At 40.2% G+C, this 22,352-nt stretch overlaps 2 protein-coding genes and 3 long non-coding RNA genes across 16 annotated transcripts in view; 4 read left to right on the plus strand and 1 right to left on the minus strand.

Annotated features, from left to right (window-relative positions):
• The window catches only part of LOC103392755 (supervillin-like), a 20,624-nt gene extending 18,380 nt beyond the window's left edge, over window positions 1-2,244 (plus strand). For all 9 annotated transcript variants that reach the window (XM_017040765.2, XM_008329468.3, XM_017040764.2 and 6 more), the window contains 3 exons: window positions 111-223; window positions 295-453; window positions 1,029-2,244. In XM_017040765.2, coding sequence (XP_016896254.1) covers window positions 111-223; window positions 295-453; window positions 1,029-1,082 — 326 coding nt within the window. In that variant the 3' untranslated portion in view covers window positions 1,083-2,244. The remainder of the gene's footprint in view (window positions 1-110; window positions 224-294; window positions 454-1,028) is intronic.
• tmem98 (transmembrane protein 98) lies at window positions 1,244-7,331 on the minus strand. 3 transcript variants are annotated; one of them, XM_025064222.1, is made up of 7 exons: window positions 7,194-7,331; window positions 4,426-4,665; window positions 3,813-3,944; window positions 3,654-3,687; window positions 3,436-3,551; window positions 3,291-3,350; window positions 1,244-2,813 (listed from the first exon to the last, which is right to left on the minus strand). In XM_025064222.1, the coding sequence occupies exons 2-7, from the start codon at window positions 4,554-4,556 to the stop codon at window positions 2,612-2,614; spliced, it is 675 nt and encodes a 224-aa protein (XP_024919990.1). In that variant the 5' UTR covers window positions 4,557-4,665; window positions 7,194-7,331; the 3' UTR covers window positions 1,244-2,611. The 3 variants fall into 3 exon arrangements, with proteins under 3 accessions (XP_024919990.1, XP_024919992.1, XP_024919991.1); XM_025064224.1 differs by having other exon boundaries at window positions 4,426-4,593; window positions 7,194-7,330; XM_025064223.1 differs by having other exon boundaries at window positions 4,426-4,662; window positions 7,194-7,328.
• Window positions 2,823-4,528, plus strand: LOC112488372 (uncharacterized). Its single transcript, XR_003052348.1, has 3 exons — window positions 2,823-3,170; window positions 3,252-3,375; window positions 4,405-4,528. It is a non-coding gene; the product is annotated as an uncharacterized LOC112488372 (long non-coding RNA).
• On the plus strand, window positions 4,713-7,334 carry LOC112488373 (uncharacterized). The gene is made up of 3 exons (XR_003052349.1): window positions 4,713-5,911; window positions 5,962-6,541; window positions 7,232-7,334. It is a non-coding gene; the product is annotated as an uncharacterized LOC112488373 (long non-coding RNA).
• Window positions 7,335-8,539: 1,205 nt separating this feature from the next.
• Window positions 8,540-22,352, plus strand: part of LOC103392757 (uncharacterized) — a 67,603-nt gene continuing 53,790 nt past the window's right edge. For both annotated transcript variants that reach the window (XR_522947.2, XR_003052347.1), the window contains exons 1-3: window positions 8,540-8,739; window positions 11,085-11,223; window positions 11,334-11,481. This is a non-coding gene — a long non-coding RNA (uncharacterized LOC103392757). The remainder of the gene's footprint in view (window positions 8,740-11,084; window positions 11,224-11,333; window positions 11,482-22,352) is intronic.

Below are 22,352 nucleotides of genomic sequence, written 5' to 3' on the forward strand. Positions count from 1 at the left end.
GGGGTGTGTGTGTGGGGGGGGGTGGGGGGGGGGGGGGGGGGGGGGGGGGGGTTAAAAGCATCACTGCTGCCACAGGATTTTACCTGAGTGCTCTCTGGCTCTCCTTTCAGAGATGAATCCCAGACGGCCGCCTCATGCGTACCTGATCTCTGAGGGTTCTGAACCTCTCACCTTCACCAACGTCTTCCCACACTGGGAGAGGAGAACAGGAGCCCACATACAGGTAGATGTCGGAGACAAACTTGAAAAGTCACTTTTCAGGCTGTCTTTTTATTGGCTGATGTTGGTATTCAGGAGGGTGACACGGGCAGAGGAAAGCTGACCTTGGTGCAGGACGCCCTGGCTGAGCTCATGCAGACCCAGCACCCTCTGGAGGAGCTGCTGCGGAGCCCCTTACCTGAAGGAGTGGACCCCCAGCAGCTGGAGGTCCACCTGTCTGACCACGACTTCCAGGTAAGTTGTAACAGCAACAGCAGCGGGATGATGCAATGATGCCTTGCCGCCGGTAGGTCGCACTATTGACAAGGTTTTGCAAATAAAAACGACTGCTCTGCTGTTGATATGCAGGATTTATGAGTGCTCTGTGAAGCTCATCTGTAAATAAGAGATTGAATAGTAACTCACGTGTGAACCAGACCTACCGTGCGAGTCAAACAGTTCTAAGACAGATGTCAGAACTTCTAAAGGTGTCTGATTTAATGACTAAAACATGTCAAGATGCTCGGGGGTCCCTGACAGGTTTTATCTTCTCATCTTTGTGATGTGTTGACATGTGTTTCCTTCATTTGATTAGGGTTTTTTAACCCTCAAAATTGAACTTATTTAAATTATTTTTAATTTTTTTTACTAAACGAAATGAACGCAGATGTTGACCTAGTGCTAAAAAGACATCCCACGGAACAGTGCAAAGAATCAGGAAACACTGCTTTCAGAAGTGTTAGACACAAATTGAGGATATTGGACAAAATATCTTTGGTATTATTTTAATTTAGTCGCTCCATAAATAAATCACCTCTGTTGTGTTTCAGAGTGTTTTGGAGATGAACGTTCCTCCCTCCAGAGCTGGAAGCAGATTGATTTGAGGAAAAGCGAATGCTCGGTTCACTAGAGAGCGAGCGAGCGGAGTGTGGAGGCGGCCTAACGCTGCCGTGGCAGAAACTCCCTCTTCCACCACAGGCAGAGAAATAGAGGAATAACTGTCACTGTGTTGTTGCACAAAGGACTACTCAGCACGTCATAGGCAAAGAAGCAAATGTTGACATTTATTTCTGTCAGATCAGTATAGTGTGTGCACTTTTTATCAGACATGAATTTTATCCCAACACATTTTCCTATAAGATGTTTTCGTCTCTGTACAAATCAATTCCAAGAGTAAAAATAGGGAAGCGTCGACGGTGAAGGATATCAGTGATGAACAGTGGAATAAAGATGAAGTAAACACATAAACACATCCGAGCGAATACACGACAGGCAAAATAAAAATGTAATATGTTTCTAATTATAACTCCACTCACATCATATCTACTGTGCTGTTCAGTTTTTGTGTTGACTGATAATCAACTTCTGCAGTCGTGAGGGATGATGTTAAGGGACCGACCTTCTGACCCCACACTGTCCAACAATTAGGCTGAATCTCCTCTGGTGCTCAGAGCTGGAGCTCCCTGGTCATACTGGCTGTTTTTTTTATGCTCAGAATGGATTAGCTGAATAAGCCTCTAACATGTGACTGTGCAGTGAAGGAGAGATTGGACTTAAGTCACTGCTGGCTGATGGTGAAATATCCAAAAGCCCTTTTCACTTTAATACAACCGACATCCATATTTTTATGGTGACACAAAGAAACGCTGACTCACACGTTCACTCACAATACAAACATCATGACCAGGCAAGTAAATACACTTCAGTAAAATACAATACGAACTAAATGGTTTAACTTGATAATGCAGTTGAACTCTTACATAACACAACAAAGGACTGATAGTGAATTGAAAAAAACAAACAGAAAATCCCATACTATGTGATGGGCACCTTGTGAGAACCTGATTTACACTGAAGTAAAATTAAAAGGTCATTCAGGTGACACTCTGCAACAATAGGTCAGAGTTCACCACACAGCGGTATGTGCCAAGCTTCATGAGGTTAAAAAATATCTATTTAGAAGCAGTGAAATAAACAACAACCTGGTCTACATTAAAAATACAAGGATAATGGACATTTCTAGCACACAGGAATGAAAAAAAAAAATTTACAGGGGATTATTGGGCGTGACAATAATAAAAGGTGATGTAACCATGGGTATTTAATGTTATTTGTCCTTTTGCTTCCTAAATATTTGCTCAAATGTGGCAGATTTTATTTGCCAATTGCAGAGGACTGGATTTTCTTTTAATTATAATGTTTTATTTTAAAAACAAAAAGTGAAGTCCTTGAATCATCCAGCAACTTTTCACTGAAGAGAAGTCTCCTGGACTGAAAGCATTTGTTAAACAGGCTTTGTCAACACAGTCCATAACAACGTGTGCCTGTTCAGTTTCAACTGGAAACCAAATATAGCAACAGAGATTCTCCATGACCAATCAGAGCCCTGTTGGAGGCGCTGCTGCTGCTGTCTCTAAATGGCCTGCTCCCTCTGTGCCTCACCTCCATGTATGCTTCTTTCTGGCTCAGAGGCCAATGCCGCTTCGCGCAAAACCACCATGTGATCTTCGGCGGCGTGAAGTGACTGGTCGATCCAGTCCATGCTGCCGGACATGTGACAGGCGTTACGGGTGACCAGCACCAGGTGACTGACAGAGAGCAGCAGAGCAGTGGCCCTGAGGAGGCAGAGATGGGATTTCATATTTTATTACTGACTGAAAAGCATTTTTTAAAGTAGAAAACGTTGCCAAGAATCGAATGGTTATGCTAGTTAAAAAGAACTCAACGAACAAACGACAATAAACTCTGCAGTACTACATGTGTTCAGTCGCCGGTTTGCTGCCCTCTGTTTGTATTTTCTTTCTTTTTGTTCAATTGCAGTAGATCAGGGTATTTTTTTTATTTTTTTTGCTTAATCGACGAATTCATATATATATTATATTTATATATTTTCACATTTTTACAGGTTCCTGGAAAAAAACCTTTTTGGACCTACATTGTTTGAATAGCTTAGAAATGAACGCAGTAACGAGGTATGTTTACAGGTGGCACTGGGCTCTGTTTAATATTTAATTATGTAAATGATGATGATGTCACATCTCTCTCTCTCTGAGACTGAGGATCTTTAACGATGTAGGAACAGATGAGGGTACCTGGCGTCCAACAGGATAGGGTCCAGAGGAGGGTACATGGACCTGACCACGTCGTCTACCCTGTGAGACAGGACAGTGAAGACAGGTGAGCTCCAGTTGGACACACCTTGATACGAACCTTCAAAGTTGAAGTCTTTCGTGTTACCTCGGGCTTATGCGTTTTGCCACAGTGATGATGTCACTCAGGCTTGCTGGGGCTTTGACCTTTGCTCCTGAACCCATTGTCATGGCAACGAGCTTCTCAGTCAAAGTGTGGCATATCTGCAGGAGAGGGGAAAAACATCTATCTGTCTATCTATATATACGTATACTGTATATTATAGATTTAAAACCAGCTCAGTTAAAGGTAAAAACCTTCCTTACCTTTAAGATGGAGATACAGTGAGAGACCAGACCCCTGCACGGAGAAAGAAACAGACTGAACCAGAAATATTGACACAAAGTACTTAAACTTTTAGATCATAAGCAGAACAAAAAGTTCTAAAACTCCAACTGAGGCCGCAGTGCTGCGGTGAAACGTACGATGCGTCGTCTATCCAGTCCTCGTTCTCCAGGATAGCCTCAATGTGAGGGTTGGTGATGACAACGTCGTCCAGCTCCAGCTCTGAGGGTTCACTCTGCGTCTCCATGGATCCAATCAGATCCAGTGTAGGTCTGTGACAGGCAGGAAGCAAACTTCATTGTTGTACAGAAACAATATGATTCTTGATGATGAACTAAACTAGGGATGTAACGATACAATCAACTCATGATATGATTCACGTTTTTTTGTTTGCAATACTTGATTGTTGATTAATATACAGTTATTATTGTTATAATAACTGTATATTAATCAACAAAAGAATATAAAAAATATTGAGTTGTTTCAACACCTGAAAGTCACTCAGGCTACACAGGAACCTGATGTCTTGGTTTAAGGGTGGATCACAACCAACGTTTTATGCACATACTGCCACCTACTGTACTAGAGTGTGTAGTCCCATGGTATGACTTCTGGGTTTTTGAGATAACGCAGACTTGTACATTTTTCATTTCAACCAATTCACAATGCATCGTTACATCCCGAACTAAAACCTAATTTATCCGATTTTATTTCAATTAATTTGGTTCGCAGACTTCTCTCTGATTTACTGACTTGGAGTCAAAGTGGTGCAGCAGATCACGAGGACGGCAGTAGCGGTGTCTGCAGACCACCACCAGAGCGATGAAGGAGGCCAGGAAGATGGTAGCCAACACCCCAATGGCTACAATCACCACCGTCTCCATGATGACTCCAGCTCCCACAGCAGACTGCAGTCAGAGGCTGGTCCAGAAGAAGAGCGGCCAAGAAGGCTGTGTGATTGTCCCAGCTTCAGTAGGAACAAGTACTTATCTACTGAGGGGGGGGGTAATTTTAGTCTGATTGGTTGACCCTACAATTAGAGGAGGGGGAAATGTCAATGTTCAGGATAATGTTTCTACAGTATATTTTCAAAGATTCCCATCTGTATGTGGTCAGTTGTAGTACTACTGTAGTACTACAACCATCAGAGTTGCAGCTTAAAAACTGAACTAAAATCTCAACTTTGACACTCGGTGGTCTTAGCGCCTGTTGTCATTTATCTTCTACCTACAGTGCGTTCTCTGAATCTAGGCTATAGATTCAATGAGTCCATAATTAGACGTAGTGTCACCATAATTAATTTTGTAATTAGGGGTTTTCAACAGTGATTTATGCTGTTTAAAGCACAAATTCCTATAGCAGTAAATCAGCAGTCTCAAACCCCCGTCCTGAGGGCCACTTCAGGCCTGGAAAACCCCAACATCAGTCCAGCACCTCAGTGTAAAAAATAATTAACTTTTCCTTGAGATTTATTTTAAAAAATACTGTTTTAAAATATTATATTTGTTCACTAAAATGCTTTAGTTGGTCATTTAATTTCACTGTAATGTGGCCCCTCAGATTTATTGACAACAGCAGCCGTGGCCCTCGACTCATTCCAGCTAGAGCCCTGCTGTAATCGTTCACCATCACAAAAGTTCATTTTTTCGCCTGGCTGACGAGATGAGATTCCGAGGTGGAATGCTGTAATTCTTTAATCAGATTAATATGCGTTGCACTCGCTCGTACACACGGGGATTTTTCCCGTCCTTCTCAAGCCTGTGAGCTTTTTGGACTCATTTATGTTTCACAGGCAGGTGGTCTAATAAAGCTGAAAGCCCCCCTGCTTTACAGAACACACATTAATATGAGTGAAGTAACCTCAGATAGAGAACAAAAACATTCACAAGGCTTTTAATCACATCCTTCCATGTGTCTGTATTGTTCCTTGTGTTTGCAAACAAAAACATTGTTAGCTACAGTAAATAGCTAACAATAAGTGAGTGGGCTAAAAGTCTGAAAACTGAAAAATATAAATGTGTTTAGCTACAAATGATCAAAATGTTACCTTGTAACTAAAGGTACATGTAACATCAAAATACATCAAAACTATTAGAGTTAGCACAGTAGATGCTAAAAGTGAGCAGAGTAACAGCTAAATAATAAAAAGGGCAAAGACCACTAAAAGTTAAACCGTAAAAAGCTAAATGTTAGCCAAGAGCTATTTGTACAACAGCTATAAGTCAGTAACTAACAGTAGGTGAAGGCAAGAGCTATTTGTACAACAGCTAAGTCAGTAACTAACAGTAGGTGAAGGTTAGCTAAAGAGTGGGTTTTTTATATAAATTCAAAATTGTTCTTTAAATATATTATACAACTACTAATCTAGTAGTCCTGCAAATACAGTTCTTTCCCCAGTAATTACTGAACACAAACACGACATGACAACAGCGTGAAAAATGGTCAGAAAAACAAGATTAAAATGAAGAGTGCGTTTTGAATGGTGTGTGAAGCCTGGTGTTTACAGGTAATCAATACAACTTTATTTATGACTGTGGGAAGAACTCAGTGCAGTTCAGTGGAGAGAAGAAGACGGATTATATTCATGGAGTTTTATATAATGACTATTGTACGACTGAAACTGCACAAGTAAAAATACTAATAATGAGAGATAACAGAAAATATTGTTTTTATAATCTTCATGCTAACAGGATTCTTGATTCTTTTAAGGTGCAGTAAATATGATTAATCCCTTTCTAAGGTCTTTCAAGGTCGACATTTTTTAAAGCTTTGTTTTGATGTTTGACTTGTTTTTTTTTCTTTCCTTCTTTTAGTCTTTCCAGATTGTTTCCTTCTCCAGATTCTCTCATGGGACAACACATTTCCTAAGGTTTTTAGATAAATTTTTTCTTCTTTTTTTAAAAAAAAATCTTTTGTTTTGTTTTTCTGTAACATTTGATTCTGTTTAACATCTTGATAACTTCCCATTTCCCTGTTCTGCTTTTTAGAGTCTTCAGTTGTTTCAAAAAGTTTTTCTAAGTGTAGGTTTGTGATATGGCCCAATATACAGGCCAAATCCTAAAATAGTATAATCTTGGGTTTCATAAAAATACAAAAAACAAAAAACGAATTCCTCTCAAGGTTTAAAACAACTGTACACGCATTTTATAGTATGGATGCGACTTATTTATTTAATTTATTTAAAACACATTTTTAAATGTAGGTACTATCTCTATCAGATAGTATTTGCATTCACTGTAAGGAGACAAATGCGAGAATATCAAAAGTTTTTTAAATCAATTTTCTGACTTAAGTAAGACTTGTTGTAAAGACGCAACAAGGTTCAGTTTCCGAACACAATGAACAAAGTTCGACTAAACACGTGAAAAGACCCTCGACCACAATAACCCTTTTCAAAAGTTTAGAAACAATGGACAGAAGGACGATTTCTTCTTGTTTAAACGTTGCACAAAGTTAACGCAGTTTAAATCGTGCATTTTTAACTTTCACTAAACTCAAGGATGTGAAGCTTGGAGACTTACCTCAACATTTTGTCCTTTTTTACTTGATTCTTCTACAGTGCAACATAAATCCAGGTTTTCCTCCAGACACCGGAGCGCGGAGACGGCACCGACATCTCCAGACCTGGGGCGACGTGAACGCGCATCGAAGCTCCCCACTACTCCTCACTGAACGAGGTAAAAGTGTGGCTGTGTGAGAAAGTTTACGAACTAATAACAGGAAACCGTCTCTGCGCGTGCGTGTGGCCGTAACGGCAACGCGCTTCTCTTAATGTGAACTCAACATCTGCGAAGTTTTTAAAAAAAAAAAAAAAATTTTTAAAAGTGTGCTGTAAACACACAGATGTGTTGGTTAATCACTGACTAGTGCATCTGACTGTGGTTTCTGTTAAGTGTTAACCAATAGATGCATTGATCATTAGCAGAACTAATCACCAGCTAACAGCTGATGCCCTCTGAGGGCAAACCAAGCTGTAAATGAACTGTAAAATCCTTGATGCTGCTGAGATGGCTCCCAGTGTAAAGGAAGTTAACATTAACAAAAGTAGGTTTAAATAGTTGTAACACAGTAAACATGCTTTAGTTAAAAATAAATGCACTTTAAAATGTTTTTTTAAAATTAATCTTGTTGTGTTATGAAAGTCTATGCACTCCCCGGGTGTTATGAATGCTTTTTTATGTTCACAAGAATCCTCCCATTGAAGAACATGAAGAACATTGAACTTACAGTGGTTTGCATCAGCCACAATTCTCCACGCCTTTGTGTGTTATCCTTAAAAAAAGCCAGGTGCATGTCGGATTGACAAATCAGTTCTCAGTTCTCAGTTCTCCAGGCAAAAAAGTTAATAATTGATAGTTTTTTGCACAGTTATTTTTAACGGTTCAGTCATTGCATCAGCGATTTCGCTCACAAAAGATTTGTCTTTACTTTAAAAATGTATTTATGAATATACTGTATCTTCCCAAGTGTTTACTTAATCCTACTTTTTTCGGAAAACGGGAGGAAAGCAGAGCCATACTGACAGACTGGAGATCAGCCAAAGAACAGGTGATGATGAAGGTGGGATGAATTACCATGTGTTTGTATTTATTTATTTTGTTTTAAAAATTGTCAATTAAGTCTTTTTATGAACCAAGAATCAGTGACAGCTGTGGTAGAAGCCTTCAAAACATGTTTGGGGATCTTGGAGGATGACACTCACTTATTATATTTTTTATTTTTATGCAACATTTTTGGGGTTTTAACCAAAACTAATTTTGTTTGTTTAAAATCTCTAAAACGAGTACCATACCTTACCACTAAGTGGCAGTAATGTGTAGGAGTAATGTGTAGGTGTCTCATATCCCAGTGATACTCGTTTGCGAATGAGGAAAAGTCAGTAGTCCTGTGATAAAGGAGAGAAGTTTGCTGGAAGGTTTTTATTCTGTCGTTTTCTCCATGAGGTTTTTGTGAAGTTTCTCTTCTTTTTGTTTTCACAAAGAAGAACGTCAACCCTGACAGGAGCCTTCATCTGTTCCAGGTTGTTGTGAACCTCTAGAAGCTTCTGAGTCCCATAGTTGACAGCAGGTAGGGTCATGTTTGATGCATGCTCTGCTCCTCTTCTTCATTGTCAGTCAGGTATGTGAATCACAGGAGGGGACAAACGTGAAGTGAAGCAGGAAGTTAGTTTATATTTGTTCTCTGTGTCTGTGTTTGTGTTTGTGCTCCCGCAACACTCAGCAGGGTCAGCAGTGAAGGTTGACCACCGCTTTACCACAGCGTCACTCTCTTATTGATCCATGTGTGGGGAGGAAGTGGGTTCATTTACAGGCCCTGTGGTCTTTATGACATCTCTGTACAGGAGGTGGGAGTGAACAGCATTCATTGTGTGTAAACAGGAAGGAGGGTCCGTCATACAGACACGTGTCTGTGGGTGGCCCTGTTTTACATGGCATGGATGTGGGGCTGTGCTGATGACTTATGTGCTGCTCATGGAGCCTTCATCAGAAACAGTGGGTGACAGTCTTCACTGTCAGAGCTGGACAACACTCACTGCTGTCTGGGTGTGTGTGTTTCCCGCAGCATCTCGTGGCTGCTGTGCTTATTTAAGTGGAAAGTCAATCAACTCTGGCAATTTCTTGCTGTGTTACGTTTTACAATATTTTGATGATTAAATTTGATGCAGTCGTAAAGAGCTCAGTATGAGAGCAGCCTTTTACTTTTTTTTTCTTTTTTCTCATTGCTCGCTTCACAAGATTCTCTCCATCATCTTTTTCCTGCCTGAATCTAGACCTTTTGCTTCCTTCACCTGCACTCAGAATATGTTAAATTCAACTTTCTGAGGTTAAAAATGCACATAAATGTAACGCAAGGTCAGGATCTCTACCTGGGGATTGGGAAAAAACTATTGGCCCGTAAGGTTCTGAATTCAGATAGCCTTTTAGCTCTTTTATATTTTATATTTTTGTAATGCTGATGATGAATTAATGTCAATTCAGTATCATCAGTAAATCTGCATCTAAAACGAATCCTGTGGGAGGCCTGTGGTTTTATATTGGACTCGTACTGTTTTCAAAGCTTTTGACAGGAAATAAATGAGATGAAGCAGTTCTTCCCCGCTCAGTTTGAACATCAATTTTCTGCTGGGAACACTGTGTATCCAAGACTGAGAACAAGGAGAAAAAGAAGAATATATTTTTTTGTAATTAGATATAATTTTATAAAAAGAATAATCTTCATGGAGATAAGATATTGTAGAAAGTGTAATACATTTATATTATATTATATTCTTCTGTGTTATGATGTATTCAGGATCACTGCTGGTGTGTCGGTCTGAATCTCAGATGTGTTTGTAGATTTATAAAAACCCCTTTACAGAACTTTCTGCTTTGAAGTACCTGTAAAAATGTCGCCTTCTTTGCACGTTCACCCTTGTTTCCTGTCAAGTGTCTCTCCGCGTGTGTTTGCAGTTTTAGAAAAGAACTAAAAAAGCTAAAAAAAAAAAAAGCACAACCAGAGAGAGAGAAAACAAACTCCTGTTTGTTTTTAATTTCACCCTTGGGCGTTGACCACCCACCATCTTACATGGCTTTGAATCTTATATGCAGATGAGCTGGAGTTGAGCTGGAGCCTTCTATGACTATAACGATGCTGGGTGGGGTTTGGCACAGATGACTGGTGGAGCCTCAGTGGAGTTTAGGACATAAACATGTCCTTGAGAATCAAAGAATCCAGCAGGCACTCGGCCAGACTGCTCTGCTTCTTCATTTTTTAAAAAAATTCTTTTCCTCTTCAGTTCTGCTGAAATCCCCTTCTTGGCAGCCAAACAGTAAAATGGCAAACATTTGTCTTTTGTTCCTCTAGCTGCAGAATTCAAGCTTGTGTCCAAGAATTTGTGACTTGTGTTCCTGAATTATTTGACAAAGTGTGCTCTCATGCTGTCATCAGGGTAAACTAAATATATAGCGTACTCTACAAGACTACAAAAGTACTTGCATAAAGTTGCTGGCCCCAGTTCCAGTTTTCTCTAATTTTATGGCATTACATTTGTCTGTAAAAATGGAACACTGGATCAGGGCCGGACATTTATTTCACAATACACCACAGTCAGAACAGTATGAGAGAAGAGGGGACTCATTTTACTGAGTACATTTCCACTTAGTAAATAATGCTGTCCATGGTGCTGAAACAGTGATGCCACTGTTAGGGGTTTAAGTACAAAGCAATTTCTTTTTTTAAAGGGTGAAACAAAACTATCACTATAAAAAGGACGAGACCTAATGCATGTGTTTTAGAAGGTGCACTTCTTATTTCTGGTAAAGTGTGCGATTATAATCTCAGCGGTGAAATGTTCAAACTGAAGTAAAATTTGTTGAATCTTTAGTTAAGGTAGGATAACATAGATAACCTTTTTGTTTTTATCTCTTTCTAAGATGCTGAGTAAATATTGGCTTGAATTTATTGAGCCCACCACCAGAGAACTCCACAGCCACATTCAGCGTCCAGTTGGTGCTTGTCTGAGCTTTGGAAGATCCTCACTGGCATCGAACCACTGGACAACTCACCTCAGTAGTAAACTGCCCCTTGACTTCACTTGTCTACATGATTTTCCCATTAGTGACTCTGTGTGACCCAAACCTGGTCTAGTCTGATCCCGCTCTTCTCTCCTCTGTGCTGCTCAGCTCCTGTCTTCACACTGAAGCGACTCCACCTTTACCAAATATCTAAGTCATCTGTGGTGGATGCTTCCATCTTGGCCCATTCTCCTGATCTGCTGCTGAATGTTCATGGATTTCACCTCCTCCTGTCCAGTGCTTGACAACATTAAAGGTACAGTTTGTATTTTCATTTAAAAGCAGAAGAATATTTTGCTCATATTACTCTGTACTGTAGTACAAACTGTATTTCCTGCCAGAATTTTGTTCAAAGCCCTGAAACAGTTTGTCTTCTGTCAGTTTGTGTGTATTGGGTTCCATCCATTCATAATCAGCTGATAAATCTACCTTAGCTGCTGATTGGCTCTGACAGGAGGCACCAGTCATACTGGTTTATAATTCAGCATTCATCCAGTTCTCTACATGCTGTTCAGTAGCAAGCCAAATTGGATGGTTTGGCGGGAGGGATTTGGCCCGCAGGCCCTCAGTTGATAATCACTGCTGTATGGTGTTTGGTTGTTTATCACAGGACATTGGTTGTTCTAGTGTCTAAGTGTTATTGTTCTTCATTGAAATGCACTGGAAAAGGAGGCAAAAAAAGTCACTGTTAAACGAACCCTGAGCAGAAAAGGCTTTTATTTCTTTGACTTTACTATGCATCCATTCAGTGACAATAAAGTGCAGTTGCTCTTTAATCTTTATATTGCACATGTACAGTATATATGACATAATGAGCAATATAAAGATAGAGTAAAAAGATAAAGTCAAGTAATAAAAATAATACAAAGTCATAAAAACAAATAACACAATGAGAGCACGACTAAACAATACAACGTGGAAATAGATTTGATCTGAAATGGCAGATTCATAAAAATGATTGAAAGTTTTAATTTGAGGGCAGTAACTGACTTTAGTTGTTATTTCCTTTGAAAATGAGCTGCAGACTCACAGGACTCCGGCTTCCAGAACTCTGTCTCATTTTGTTTTTAGCTCAGAGTTTGGAACAAATACAATCAGACGAGTGTGGTACAGCCAGAAAAGTTCCTTTTTTATGTTCATAAGCAAAACTTAGCTTTTAAGCAATTATAAGAACCACAGTAGAAGAGGTGATGTGGTCACATCTTTCAGCTCGGGTTAAAAGCTTGAAGCCGCTGGCCTTCATCCTCAGCATAAATACAAAACAGAGAGTGCTGTCGTCCAGTGAAAGCACAGAAAAGGCAAATAAACAAACTACACTGATATATGTTTTATGTTGCAAATACAGGGCATGTTGACATGGCCTGTGTTCAGCTGCCAAAGAACATCAAAGTGTTTTTCTCTGGGCAGAAACACACAGAGCTGAATGGAAAAGGCTGCTGCAGAATAAACAAGTCATTTAAATACCGCCACACGTACACACTCCATGACTCAGGTGACTGTGGACGTCTAGTATTTCAACCGCGGCAGCGACATAGACAGAGGGACGTACGTCCAGAATTGGACGGAATTGTGTTAATATTTGCAGACAGATGTTCAGACAGAATGAAAGATAATGAGCGAATAAACAAACTTATTTCACCGACCTTAACTCACGGTGTGGATGTGGACGTGGTTTCGTGCAACAGTGAGGAAGTGGACGGAGACGGATAATAACGGCAGCTTGAAATTTGGCCATTGATAATTGGATGTTGGGGGATTGGGTAAATTACTGTCTTAAAACTTATTAAATTAAAAGTTTTCTTTGAAAAAGCTATTTTTTTTTTATTTAAAATAAAATCTTTGATATTCCTTGCTCTTCAGAATCACATCAGTGGGTTATTTTGATTCAACGGAGCAATTATATCCTGATTCACTGAGAACACTGATTTGTTTCTGTCCATTTTCTATGCACAATTTAAAAGGTTTGCATGTGGCAAATAGACTGGATGTTTTTAACCTTCCTAGGATTGTTCTCCAGGTATTGGACCCTGGAGCTAAATGACTAAAAGTGTTCTTTATGACTACTACTGTTTTTAAAGACCTAAACCCAGGGGAACAAACCTGAAGACAAAGGTTTAAACCCAATCTATGGACTGCAGCACTGAGAACGGCCGTCCTTTCAGGGCCAGACCTGTATCATGTCAGAACTGTAGTGAACTAGTCGTAGTAAATGTCTTGCAATTCAGTGTGTTTAATTTCAGCCGTGTGCCTTTAGCTGATTGGTCATCATTCTGTAACGACTCCTGTAGGGCTGGTACTAAACCCACCTGAAGTACACGGAGGCAGAAGGGGCAGTACCAAAATCTGCAAATTTTGCATCTGTTAATTTCCCAGCGTGGGAACCACAGTAGGTGGGCTCCAGGTGTTTTTTTTCTGTGAGTCGTTTGTCTCATCATTGTGCTGTTTGAATCTGCCACGGTGGCGACTGATGCTATGCTAAACCGCCACATTCCTCTTTTGTCTGCTTCATTCACCACAGCAATTAATCATCCAGGGTTTTTACTCTCTCCGCTGTTACACCACATCAACATCAGCTCCAGCCCTCCACTGTCCATTAATCTTCACCAGCGTCTTCCTGATATTTCAACCATCTTCTCTCTCACTATGTAAACGATACTTCTGGATCTCAGAAAAATTCATCATAACTGTGCAGCCTTTATTTGATTTTTTTTTTTTTTTTTGCAGTTGAACACTTCGGTGTAGGTTAGGAATCAAAACACTAGAGTTCAAGTGTAGCTCTGTGGCTTCCTGTGTCTCTATCACTCTGTGAGTTTTTGTAGTTAAAGCTGCAGTCTGCCATCTGTCAGGTAAAACAAAACACTGCTGGTGTCCTTGAGGCTTAGTTGAAACGGTGGATTCTGATTGGTTATGCTGTCACATGGGCCCCTCTACTTCACTGTCTTCTGTTGTTTCTCTTTTAACTCATGCCTGCAGAAAACAAAACAATTATGTCGTATGTATTTTTGACCTTGTGACTTTACAGTAGAATAGTCAAGTCATACAGACGGGTTCAGAGGCGGCTTTTAATTAGTGGAGTTGAGGGTTTGATTGCTGCTGTTGGCCGACATTTTTTGCGGACACCACTGAGTCTTTAGCCCACAGAGCGTTGAAGTTTGTCTTCTAGACATGGCTGAAATTATTTTGCTCATTATGCTTTATTTTTTATATATAGTTATATATATAGTTTTTTTTACAACAATCTGATTTTTTTGTTGATATCTGTAACTGAATAAAATAAAAGTTAAATAAAAGAAATCTTGAAATAAAAATCCCAGATGACTCCTTCTACCCTGTTACCTGTATACACATAATGACAATCTGCATCCATAATGACCTCAGTGTTTGGTTAAAAGAATCAAATCTGCCACAGTTCATGACTTCCATGGTAATGCTGTGATTAAGAAACTGTCAGGCGTGCCAATTAGCCACACCTGTGGGGAGAATGTGCTTTGCTTACAGTGTAAACACAGTCCCCAATCATCAGTCTCTGACTTCAGACGGAGCGGCGTTTCTCTAATCTCTGTTTGTCACAATTCAAACAAAACCCAACGTGAAGCTCCGGTGAATAGAGCGGCTTGACAAGATACCCAGGTGGAAGTGATGTGTTTGCACCAACACCTCGCTGTGCGCCGCTGATGAAATCCACTCTGTGGCCTATTGATCTGGCCTGCAGTTTGATTGATGCTGTCTTTAAAAATTCATTAGTTTGAGGCATAGGGGAGCTGCGGAGCGGCAGGCGCTCCTTTAGGGCACATTTGTCTATGTTTACAAAACCAGGAACATCCAGTCAGCAGCCAGAGAAGAGGCCTGACACAGCCACTCAGGGCCAATGAGTCACACTAACACTTTGTACCGGGGACACAGCGACACTAAGCACCTCGTCCCATACGGTGGGACAAAGGGCTAATATTCTCATGCACATTCTTATGCACCCACACATCAGTCTGTCAGTGTAACTGATGGTGTTGTGTGGTCCATTCCTTCATACAATCTAGCCACACATACTGCAAATCCCAACAGATGGAAAATACATACATTTCATTTTCAGGCTGGGGCCGTTCAATTATCTCTGACACCACTGAGTCATAAATCAGTTCCATCAGATGGGTCTTCATTAATAATGTGTTGTGGATCAAAAGTCTCTATTTCTTTATTTGGAGGGTCCTCAAAGGTACAGGATATCAGTAATCTACTGCGTGGCAACAACGGTTCATTTCACTGAATCTCCTTTTTCAAAGTCAGAGTTGGAGAATTCATTTACTGCAGTGTTGACAGTGTGTTGACGAGTGTTTGTATGTGACTGACAAAAGCAAACAATATGACAAGATAACATGTTACAAATGTATGTATCCAAGTATCTATTACCAAATATGAAACTGCCACTTTATCCTTTACATTTATTTAATGGTATTTATTCATACCTCCAACATGTATAACATGACAGTGTACATATCTTGAATCCTGCAGCAGCTTATAAGAGCAGACCTACCTTATGAAGCTACTAGAAGGGATTTCCCCTGAACAATAATTCACTCTGGAGGTGCATTTGTGTGTGTTAATGTGGATGTGGTAGCGGGATGTGGGGGATGACTTGCAGCCAGTGAGGAGTAAATCACCTAATGAACGTCACATGCTGTGGAAAATACCCCCCCCCACCCCGACTTCCTAAGCAGGGCCATTAAGATGTGTCAATTAAGGCTTGTTGTTAATTTTAGCTGTGCTCTTCAATTAGTGCTGATTGGCAGCAGCGTCAGTTAGTGTTTAATGGTGAACAGTGGGTCAGCAGGTTTAAAGCTTCAGCACGTCAATGACAAGTGAAGAGGAGTTGAGGAATGACACAACGGCTGAATGAGCTGCAGGGAAAAAAGAGGGAGACGACTTTAAATGAGAATAAAAAAGGCTTCGAACATTTAGAGCGAAGGAGAATGAAAGAACTGTTGTCAATTCAACTGACGTTGTAGTTAAGTTAGAACCATAGATTCCCACACACACACATACACACATACATGCCCTGAACACTCTCACTTCCACATGAAAGCAGAGACTGAACAGAAGGCGATCCCCGCAGTCTGCACTCGCAGCTCCCCCGCAGTGCATTCTGGGTCAGGTTGTATTCTCCAGCAGAGCAGAGGGAAAGCCTCGGCTGCCAGGACAGGAAAAAAGGGAAGAAAAACACAACAGAGCTGTCTGCTTTTTGTAGCTAGGTAATGAGAAAGTGCCTCTGACGGTACTGACATCAGCCCTGTTCCTCGCCCACTTGCATGTAAGAGCAAGAAGAGGTCACGCACTAAGGTGCATTCGGACACCGTCGGCAAAACCTCCGTTCATTTGTCAGGTTTTTTTTTCTTCCGTTTTTCAGTGCAGACTTATCACACACAGAGGATGTGTAGTTTATTTCTGTGAATGTGGCTCTGCTGATAACTTCACCGCTGCACGCCTGCTTGCTCAGCTGATGAATATTCCTGTGTGCATTCGTTATGCGTGAGAAGTCGCCCATAGCTAACATCAATAACCATGTTCATCCCCATGACTCAGTTGATTAAAGTAGCACCTCTGGGTTCAGCTCAACATGTGTAAGTACACCGAGTCCCTCTGCTGCACAGAGTAACATTCACACTGTATTCACCAAAGACAATGTTGGTGTCCTCTGGGAATATGTACACAAGTACAAACATTGATTAGAATGTCTTCAGTCGCCTGGATCTGAGGAGCGTTGTCTCACAAAGGAGAATTGTGACATAAAAGAATTATTTCAGCATCGTCTATAATCTAACTTTGTATGTTCTTGTGAGCATCTGTGTTTTGTTTTTTGTCATGCTAATTAGATGTACCAGTGGGTTTTTTCACAGGCTTTCAGTGGGATTATTTCCTAGCCTACATCTTCAGAGCTACAGAAAAGCTTGACTCCCACAGACTAGTGGTTAAAGAGTCGATGTTCTGATCAGAGAATTGTCAAATCTCAGACACGGGCCGGGGGTATAATGTTTTGAGCAAGCACCAAGAAACCCCCACTCTGCAGGCACGATAACGTACGGCCCGCTGCTCCTGCTTCACAGATGGGTTAAATCCAGAGAACAAATTAAGTGATGCTTAGATGTGCTGCATCTGCTGCAAATGTGTCTCTTGCCTAGTTGTATTGTCATTATACATTTGCCAGACGCAACAAAATAGTTCTAGTGCGTTTAACCCATTTTTAAAGCAGCAACGGTTGGCTGCAATCTACTGGCTGTGCAGCGATTAGGGTTTTGGTCCTATACTTTACATTCACATATATATATATCTATATATACTGTGTCTATATGTATATATATATATTTAGATATATGAGAGAAATTTTAATATAAGAACCTATCTGTGAGTCAAACCTACACCACCTGACCAGTTTTCACCTCGCTGCTGTGAGCCTTTCAAAGTAAGACCACATGGACCCTCTGGATGACCCCTCCTCTCTGAATCATTTTTATAGTGCACTACATTAATGCAGACCTATCTGAGCTAGGTCACCTCCAGAACTCACTGCATAAATTCAACCGTCCATTTGCTCATTATTGGATTTGCAGTATGTAAACAAAGTCCGGTTCTATACAGAGGCTATAGTGTATAATCCGTTTTGTATCATTTATATGCATCAAAACACCGAAGAAAATTCCTCCTATGTCTGTGAATATGTACTTAGTAAAGAAACAGCTTCTGAAAGGCTAAAAGATCTGTAATACACAGATTAGAAATATTTTCCCTCCTTCAGGATTGAAATCACTGTAAATAAACACACAGGCAGTCTAGACAGTATTTTCAATCTAAGTATTTCTATTCAGTATGAAGATATTTTATTTCTATAGCCAGTTCAAAGGAGCATCTCCACCTTCAGTCTGTCACCTATACCTACCCTATACTGTACGTGAGGCTCAGAGCCATTCGCTGAAACATCATGAAAAGACACGTACACCTCCAGATGTAGACGAGGATTAAGGTTTCATTTTGTTGGAGGTTTTACTCATTGATTTCCAGAGAAACTAATGAATATTTGGTCTTGAAGGTGATTAGCTCAGAGCTCACGGGGCAGAGCAGAATTAAACAGGATTGTGTGGCGTTAGATTTGGCCTGGAGAAACAGAGGATTCTGGGACGTGACGAGGCGCAGGAGCTGAGAGCTGCAGATGTATGGTATCAATCTTGTTTGCTGAGTTAATACTATAAAAATGATCAATAATTTCTAAAGCTTATTTCGAACACGTGACTGTTAGGTATACAGCATCATTTTATCATTGCAATGGTCTGTTATAACCAAACCCTGGCCCTGGGGCCAGTTGTGTCCTTCGGTGGACACAACTCGGTTTTAATGATCACTTTTTTATATCCCTAAGGAAATCTACTTTTTATGGACGACTCTTCTGTCACATGATACTTTATATTATTATCTTTGATCAAATAATAGTTATACTGAGCTGTATTTCTGTTTACTTTTATTAATTTTGTATTTGGTTTTGGAACAGTGTTTTCTGTCTTGCTGTTTGAAACTGTATTCTTTTATACAGATCTTAATTTTTTTTTTACCAATTTCAAGTTCCATATAGTGCATTAGGGTTAGATCCTAACTCTAACAAAGACGTTGTATTATTTTATAGAGCAGTGCACTTGTATGTGTCAGTAATTCAGTACTAAATATCACAGTTTACATAATGAGTCCCAGGCTGCCCCCCCACCCCCCCGCTCCAGAAAAGGTTGGACACCTTATATCTGTCCGTTTGTGTGTTTCTTCATGTGTTTATTTACTTTCAAATCATGTGATGAGAGATTCATTAAGGTCGTTGTGAATCTCAAACCTGCCTCCTCTTAAGTGATTGGACAGAGGTGGGTGGCTGCTGGAGCGAAATGCCCAGATAAATCACATCTGTTCTGGAGACGTGAGCACTGATGCCTGAACTGAAGCGTGACCAAGTGGTAAGGAACCAGGCGCTGATCAAAGTAGGAGAGCAGAGAGGCGGAAAATTAAAACTTATAGCCCCTCATTTACACCAACCCTCTCCTCATTTTGGGTTGTGTTTGCATTTTGTAACGTACAGTTTGGGAGGGAAGTGTAGCTGCTATGGTGCACGCATGAGTAGTTTTAGCTCTCTCTGTATAAAGTGATGTGTGAGGTGAACAGATGGAGCAGCGGAGAGAATTATGTAAGTGTTGACCATTATCACAGGACTCATGTGTGGGACAGGACAACAGTACAAGCAAGCAGGGAAAGCTCTTTTTTTCCGCTCTACTTTTAAAATATAGTGTCAGCCTCCTACAGAGCCATTATGTAAACTCAGAATGTAGTGGTGCATTTAAGGCCTTAGGCTCCAAAGGTGTTTTGACAGACCTATACACCTGAAACAATAGATGATATATTGTTATTTTCTTCTGGTTAACCATACATAATGATGTTATTTGGGATTATACTGATTATTAGGAAACAGATGTTTTTTAATAACTGGATTGTCTTCCAATTACAAATGGCAATTATTGACAACAATGGGGCAATTCAGTGAGTCTTTGCAACCCCCCCAGGCTGCCACAGGAGGCGCCATTAAGTATGTGGTTCCTCGGGGGCTAGAACCTTCTACAATGTCAAAATAAATGTCTTTGGAGAACTTCTCTGCTTTATATTTGGTGTCAGTGGTATGTATTTTATTCGGCCATTTTGTTGTTGCAACACCTTGATCTTTTGTATGAACCAGAACATTTTTATGGCTAAAATGTAAAAACAATGAATGTCAAAATAAAAGTGACTGAGGGCTCGTGCAATTCACTGCTCCTCCAGTACAGAACACACCTGACTGTACTTTCACAACAGCAGCGTGAACCTCCTCTGTTCAATCTAACACCTGGGTAATGATGCTAGCTCATGGCTCCGCAGGGAAACTCTTTAATATCGTCTCTGAAGATGCAAACAGAGGTTGAGCACACGTTTCCACGGATGTCATGTTACTGCGTTCTCTTTGTAGTTACTTTGTGATGAGGCACTGGTTGGAGTAACAACCACAGTTTAATTACCACACTGCAGGCTTCGTGTACCGCAACACCCAAATGAGCAGAATTAGCTGCCAGTGGTGTCACATTAATTGTGAAGCTAACCCTTGTCAGTATACAAGGTAATTGCAAAAAACAAAAACAATCTTTTTGAAAGATAAATAGAGAAGGAGGGCAAAGTGCAAATGTATGAGGCAACTCTGTTCCCCAGGCTTTTAAATACCCTCGAGAGTTAAGTGCTCTGTTCTCTATTAGCATTGACGTGCGTGGAAATTCTAATCAGGCTGCTGCCAGAGAGCTAAACCTGTTTGCGCTAATGAGAGTTTTCTGTTAGCCTCGGCTACAATCATACAGAGACACGGCAGAAACGATGAAAATAAAAGATAAATGAATAAAACATTGGACTGGTACATTTAGTACGCTCTTGTTCAGTTGCTAACTGTGTGGTATTAATTGGATTTACGTTTAGTTATTGTTTGGGTAATTTGAAATTTTGGCAATTGAAATTAAAATTTTGGAATTGCCGCCATTTATATTAAGTATACAGATTTGAACCTTAGCTCTATAACATAGTTCCAAAACATTATTTAAATTGCACTTTACCACCGACATCGATCCTTAGAAATGTTGTTTCTTCCTGTATGTGTGATGCATTCAGAAGCCTCAGTGCTGACTGTATAGTGCTGTTGTTTTGGCTGTGCATTCAGTCGTGATAATTAAAAGACTCCCCTACTCTCCTCGCCTTCTCTTCTACTCAGTTTTTTTTCTACACAGCTTAAAAGAACTGTTACGCAGGCTTCCACAAGCTCAGCCACGAGACTTACTTAGCCCGAGAAAAACCCTGCTGCAAATGAATAAAATGCACTTTAATTAAATGAAAAATAAACTTTTGAACCACTGTAATTAAACATCTCTCAGAGCGGTGGTAAGGCATCTTCGTCACCATGCTTTTTCATGTTCTTGTTAAATTGAATTTTTTCTCATTAAGTACAGTAAGAAACTCTGTATGACATAGACTGTTATCAGAAACATTCAGATTAGGATCGTTGTTCACTGTTAGTTGACCACAGTTGTGAATGTGAGCGTTAATGGCTGTTAATGCATGTAGCTATGGACTGTCCTGTTCCCCAGTTTATTATCCTGTCAATTATCCTGATGTTTGATCAATATCCTACTCTGACACACAACCCGGGCCTTACTTTTGCTGGACGGTCATGCACATGCTGAAAAAAATAGGTTTTTGGTACTGGACTGGGCAGCTGCAGTGTCAACTCATATAAAATGTATTTATTCATTCTGGGGATGACGTCTGAAATCTTTAAAATAGGTTTTAGGTGTGATCATATTTCAATCATCCGGTTACATCATAGTTGTTATTTTAGTTTGCCCCCCCCCCCCTTCCATTCTGCCTCACTGCAGCTCATGTCCTTGTCTGTTTTCCACATCTGATTCACGACTGGGGCCGTTTCCAAATAACTATTCATTTATTCATTCAGCCTGTTGCAAAAACCGGATGAAACTGGATTAAATCTGACCTTGTTGCTTTGGGAGCAGGTGAATGCTGAATGTTATTGACTGTATAAGATTGTAGCTCATTATTGTGAGCTTGCATTTAAGCAATGAATTCATCACAGAGTCGAGATGGAAATGAGTCTGACACTTGTTTAAGCATAAAGAGAGTTTGGGGGAAATGGAATCTGGTGTCATTGATTTTAATCTCTTCTAAAATAGGATTGTTTATGGGTGATATCAGTGGAGACAGAAAGACCCAGGTGAGGGAAAGAATTACTTTTTCTGCATTGGAGAATTGCAGCTCAGTGGTTAATTAAAACTAGAGAATTTGTGCAAAGTTTTGGTTTCCAATTTGTTGGTCGAAACAGCGTTTCCTATGCACATACTTTACATTAGAAACATCCCAAGGCCAAGACGTATGTGTTATGACACAATATGATCTTCTGGTTTCAATTTTCTCACCATGAAACCTTGAGCTGTTTAGTTGAACACATTGCTGATATGCTGGCAAGAATTGAAGAAAGACACACGCACAAAGATCTTTTTCAACATTTCAGAGTTATTTTATTTATTA

Source organism: Cynoglossus semilaevis, chromosome 17 (assembly GCF_000523025.1).
Source record: "Cynoglossus semilaevis isolate Cse_v1.0 chromosome 17, Cse_v1.0, whole genome shotgun sequence".
In the NCBI taxonomy this organism is placed as follows: Eukaryota; Metazoa; Chordata; class Actinopteri; order Pleuronectiformes; family Cynoglossidae; genus Cynoglossus; species Cynoglossus semilaevis.